The following is a 5,927-nucleotide window of genomic DNA, read 5'->3' as shown; positions in this document are numbered from 1 at the left end:
GGGGGGGGGGGAAGAGAGAGAGAGAGATGAGACACACACATCAACTGGTTGCCTACCGCATATGCCCCAACCAGGAAACGGAGCAAACCCCCAACCCAGGCATGTACCCCTGACTGGGAGTCGAACCCATGATCCTTTGGTGTATGGGCCGATGCTCTAACCACTTAGACATCAACTGGTTGCCTCCTGCACGTGCCCCGACCAGGGAACAGGGAGCAAACCCCCAACCCAGGCATGTGCCCCTGACTGGGAGTCGAACCCATGATCCTTTGGTGCATGGGCCGATGCTCTAACCACTTAACAACATTGGCCAGGGCATAATCAGTAATGTCTTTAATGCCTGTCTTCTTTTGCTTAATTCTAGCGTTCCATGAGCACAGGGCCATGGTTAGTTGTACAGTTATATCCTTAGTGCCTAACACACTGCTGGGCACAGGACAGGCATGTAAGTACTAACTAGTATCTGTTCAGTGAATGAATGAGCCACAGTCTCCAGCAGCTGACCTAGGAAATATACCCACCATTCTCCTCTTCTATCGCCTGGTTGAGGTGGTAGGCCTCCTCCTGCATGCGTTCCTCTAAGCTCTTCCTTCCTAAACCAAAGTTCCTCAGTGTTGTCAGGGTGAACCTTCTCTGCTCCTTCCATTCCTGGCCATTGGACATGATCAAGCCTGAACGAAAGAAAGCCAACAATGAGTACAGGGACTTGTATCAGATGACAGATGGGGAAAGGGCATTAGGCAGGGAAAAGTATTCAGAGGAGCCCTCCCAGAGCAATGAATGTAATTGCCAACATGTACTGATGGTTTGCAAGGCCAGGCACATGCGCATTTTTTATGCATTACGTAATTTCCTACTCACAGGAACTCTGAGGTAGGTACAATTATCACCCCCTTTCCCACTTTTGCTGATGAGAAAACTGAGGCACAAGGGATAAGGTAACGTGTGCAAGGACACACACAGAGGTAGTAAGCAGCTGAACAGGCATTCAAGTGTGCATCCCTGAGTGCCCAGCCCACGCTTTGATTGCCAGCCACATAGGTAGATTGATGTATTTATGTTACGCTGCATACTAACAATGCAGTCCCAGGGGAGAAAACCCAGGTTTGTAAAGAGGCAAGGCTTTGCTGGACCTTAATAGATGAGTACATGCCTGAAGAAAGCAGAGGAGTGGATATCCTGTGCAGGCAAAGGCAAAGACAACATCTCGTGGTGTTCAACAAACCATCCTTTCTTTCATAACACGCTCCTGTCACCTCTGCACTTCCAGAGCACTCACTCTTCAATTCCTTTTCACCCCTGGCTCCAGCCTCCACCATCTCCATGAAATGGCCCTCCTCGCCGGAAAATCCAAGGATGCTTTGCAACCTCACCTTACTTGGTCTTTCAGCAGCACCTGACCCTTTCTTCCCGAAACTCTCTCCTCTCGGGGCGCTGCACTCTCCAGAACTGTCCCCTAATCTCTGAAAGCAGAGAACTTCCCATATCTCTGGCTAGTTTATCTCCTACCAAGTTCTGAAATGCTGGAGTTCTTCAAGGTGAAGTCTTCTCTTCGTACCCTTACTCCATTTCTGGGACATCTCACTACATCTCACTACACTAACGTCTGTTGACAGTGACCCTCTATTTCTGTCCCTGAGCTCCAGACACAGATATACAGGTGTCTGCTTGACTTTGCCCATTTAGCATTCAATCTCAGCCTGTCCGTGATTGAATTTATGCTTTTCTCCATGCAACTCCCCACCCAAGCCTAACCACACACCTTGTCCTCCAAATGTTCCTTCCTTCCATCACTCCACCCATTTGGGGGTCTCCCTCCAGTGTCCCTCCCTCTGGTCATCATGTCTTAGGATTTACCTCCTGAATACCTTAAATCCATGTATCTTCTCTGCCACTGTCTCATTTTAATCTACTGACCTTTCTTGCCACCTCTCTGGTCCAAGCAACCACTTTCTCTAACCCAGTGGTCGGCAAACTGCGGCTCACGAGCCACATGCGGCTCTTTGGCCCCTTGAGTGTGGCTCTTCCACAAAATACCACGTGCGGGCGCGCACGTACAGTGCGATTGAAACTTTGTGGCCCATGCGCAGAAGTCGGTATTTTGTGGAAGAGCCACACTCAGGGGGCCAAAGAGCCGCATGTGGCTCGCGAGCCGCAGTTTGCTGACCACTGCTCTAACCTAAAATGCTGCACCAGTCTCTTGCTTCCTTTATTTTATTCTCTACATTGCAACCCAAATAAGGCTTTAAAATGTAAATATGATGATTCTTTTCTCTACTGAAAACCATCAAGAACTTCATTGTTATTAGAATAAAAAACAACATCCTTATTGAGAACTTGAGTAAATTATCCCAGGCCAAGCTCAGCAGCTTCATCTCCATTTCATTATTCCATTGAGTCTCTGTACTTGCCACACTGGCCACTTTTTCCTTTCCTCAGGTTCACTGTCCTTCTCACCTCAGGGACTTTTCATATTCTAGTCCCTCTGCCTGATTGCTTCTTCACTTCATTAAATCAACTGTCATTTACTTACATTTGTTTTTCCTGAATCTCAGGACTAGATTAGATACCCCTAGTAAGTGCATCTGCCCTCATCTACATAAGGGCTTTAAATTATTACGGATAGTTGATAGTCTTTCTCTCTGAATAGAATTTGACTTACATAAGGACATGGATTTTATCTGTTAGCTCATTGTTGTATCACTGGTGCCTTGCACTGTACTTCACATTGCAGATAATAAATAGAGTAAATGGGTGGAGAGTGAAGCAGTAAACTATTTCAAAGAGGACTTGGGGAGCACTTGAAAAATATGGTGCTCTGGTAGAGCAATACATTTTCATTTAGATTTTTAAATGTTTCACTTTATTTAATGATCATTTAAACTCTTCATGCCAAACTGTTCTAACATAGACTGGAAGGCTTGAGATGCCCTGTGGACACCTTAATGATAAAGCATAAGGAACTAGAGGCAAGAAGAAGAAGAAATCACAAAAGCAGCGGAAGGAAGCAGAGGCACATCCACGTTCCTAGGGGAAGAGACTGGCAGTGGGGAACCAGAAAGAGCGAACATATTGCTGCCTCCTCTGCTCTCATGGAATGAAGGGATACGTGTTTATCAAAGCATCCAGAGTGAGTGAATGCACACCGCACACCACACACAGAAGATGCTGTTTTTCCAAATTCCCGTCGTTAGGACTGGCCCTGCTTGATCCTCTGAGAGTGTCTTCGTGGGGAAATGTGAGCATCAAGCTTTCTTTAAAGTAAAGGGTGTCCCAAAATTCATGCAAGAAGTAATTTTGATAGAAAACACAGGTTTATAATTAAAAATTGTAAATTTTTTATTGATTCATAAAGTATACAGTATGGGGTTATGTATGGAATAGCATATCGGGTAAATGGCCTCCTCCATGGCTTTGCTGGCACATACGCACTCTTTTGTTGAAATTTTCCATGACCGAAATGCGGTTGCTCAGGCAATAACAGTTAATGGTGCTCGCTATCACGATATGATAATCCAGTTTTTTTGTGCTGTGGAGGCCATTTACCCTATATGCTACTCCGTACATAACCCTATACTGTATACTTTATGAATCAATAAAAAATTTACAATTTTAATTATAAACCTGTGTTTTCTATCAAAATTACTTCTTGCGTGAATTTTGGGACACCCCTTAGGAGTTCTATAATGGGCTTGGTCTCTGGGGAGTGCTGGAGAATTACAGAAACAGAGGCACGGCTAACAGCCTTAAAAATATTAAGACATCCACATCCAACATTGGTCAAGAAGCTTACCATTTGTCTTAAAGATCCGTTTTCGAACAGGGGACATGGGACGGTCCAAAATGTTGTGACCCTGGTGGACAAGGGCTTCTTTGATTAAGGGCAATCCAGTTACCAGAACTGAAGACCAGGCACCAAACTCCATGCTAAAAAGGTTCCCGTATTTCTTCACATACTGAAAAGTAAACAGTCACAGTTGAGCACGCATATCTCTGTGTCCAGGAAATAAGGAGTGTGGAGCTGGGGGCTGTATGGAGGGCCTGGGTGTATGCCCTGATTCCTCTCCTCCTCCTCTCAACCAGGCCTGGGTGCAAGTCACTACCAAGCATGGACATACCTTATAAAACATTCATTCAGAGTGAGCCGATAAGAACTGAGTGAGCATCTAGCCTTGTCCTGAAGTGAGTTATGAAGATATCGCTTCAATAAAAGAAACAAGGTCTCTAACCTCACGCATCTTAGGGTCTAGTAAAGGGAGAGAATTCAGTACACGTGACTAACCAGGATGGCTGAGACCCACGTAGTGCACATCTGGTGTAGCAAGCACGGGCTTTTTTATTCTTTTCATTTTTAAATGTATGTTTTGTTGTTGACAAGCGTGGACTTTTCAGTAAATCATATCATTTACGCCAAAGAGAACGCTTTCTTTCTCAACACGCGTGAGTAGACAGAAAGTTCCTTATCCGGCTGGGGCCCGGTGTGAGAAAAGCCCTTCGGCTCTGGGGCTGGGTGTGAACCTTAGCTCTCTGGCCACCAGCTCTGGGCTCCTGAGAAAACGGTCTCTCTCACTTTTTGGAGCCTCCCTCCCTCCAAGGGTGCTGTGAGGGAGAAGGAGGGCAGCAATGCGAAAGGCACTTTGTTTCCTGGTACCTGGCGCGTGGCCACTGGGGTCCTGGAGGAATGAAGGCGCTCTGCGTGCAGAAAGACCTGGCGTGCGCTCCTGGCGATGGAGAGGACGGGAGTGCGGGGATGTGCCGGAGGATGGCACCGCTGGTCACAGCGGCCACGCTCACTGGGTACCATGGTGAGCACCTTTCCCGTTTTATCTTATTTAATCTCTCAAGTGCTCCAGGGCAGTAATGAATTTCCCCGTCTTTCAGAAAAGGAAAATGACTTGGAGCCGAAGGAATGCAGCCAAGGTGAGGAAGCTATAGAGTGGGGGAGGGAATTTTCCAGGCATTGTGTAAGATTCCAGGACAAGACCCAGAGGTGGCTCCAGGGACTTCGAGTTTACTGGCGACCTCAGAGTGTAGTGGGGACCTCAGGGTGTAGTGGGGACCTCAGGGTGTAGTGGGGACCTCAGGGTGTAGTGGGAGCAGAGAGTGAAAGTGAGAAGTTGGCAAAATGAGGGAAGGGGTCAATGGTACAAACTTGCAGCTATAAAGTAGTAAGTCCCGGGGGTGTAAAGCACAGCATCCTGACGATAGGTAATAACGCTCTATTGCATATTTGAAAGTTGCTGTGAGTACATCTTAAAGTTCACATCACAAGAAAAAATTTTGTAACTATGCGTGGTGACAGATACTAACGAGACTTATTGTGGTGATCATTCCCAGATGTATACAAATATGGAATCATTATGTTGTACACCTGAAACTAATACAATGTTCTATGTCAATTATACCACAGTTTTTAAAAAATGTGGTGTAATGACAGAATACTACATAGCTATTAAAGTGAATGAACCAAAGCCTCATGTATGCGAACTTTTAAGGCCTACTCTCTTAGCAACTTCCAAATATGCAGTACACATTAGTTACTACAGTTAGGTGCCCTGCTCTCCATCCCTGGGTCCCCGCCATGGTCCTGCCCTCAGGTCAGGGTCAGGACTCCACCCAGCACCTGTGCCGGTTCCTACCTTCTGAACGGACAGGTGCGGCTGCTTATAGTCCAGTTGGAAGAAGTTCCCAAGGAGGGGCAGCCGCGCGGGCCCGGGCGGGTAGTTCTTTGGGAGCCGGTTTTTGAAGAAGTTGGCAAGGAGCAGGAAGACGACCGCACCCAGCAGGAGAGAGCTGGGATGGAGCACCCTCCAGACCGCCGCCGCTAGGGAGCCCATCGCGGAGAGCCTGGCTCTGAGGTCCGCTGGCTCCAAGGCGCTCTGAGCAGGTGACCAGGTGACGTCCCACCCGTCGCTGTCTCAGCAATC

At 47.1% G+C, this 5,927-nt stretch overlaps 1 protein-coding gene across 1 annotated transcript in view; it reads right to left on the bottom strand.

The window, feature by feature from the left end:
* The window catches only part of LOC102259820 (cytochrome P450 2J2), a 25,439-nt gene extending 19,518 nt beyond the window's left edge, over positions 1-5,921 (bottom strand). Inside the window, exons 1-3 of the mRNA XM_005869839.2 lie at positions 5,640-5,921; positions 3,794-3,956; positions 522-671 (exon numbers count right to left, since the gene is read on the bottom strand). Of these exons, the coding sequence (XP_005869901.1) occupies positions 522-671; positions 3,794-3,956; positions 5,640-5,837 (511 nt within the window). The 5' untranslated portion in view covers positions 5,838-5,921. The remainder of the gene's footprint in view (positions 1-521; positions 672-3,793; positions 3,957-5,639) is intronic.
* Between the last annotated feature and the right edge of the window lie 6 nt (positions 5,922-5,927).

This window comes from Myotis brandtii, unplaced genomic scaffold, assembly GCF_000412655.1.
Source record: "Myotis brandtii unplaced genomic scaffold, ASM41265v1 scaffold304, whole genome shotgun sequence".
Lineage (NCBI taxonomy): Eukaryota > Metazoa > Chordata > Mammalia > Chiroptera > Vespertilionidae > Myotis > Myotis brandtii.
The sequence above is the reverse complement of the archived record's forward strand: the minus strand, read 5'-3'. Positions and strand labels throughout refer to the sequence as shown.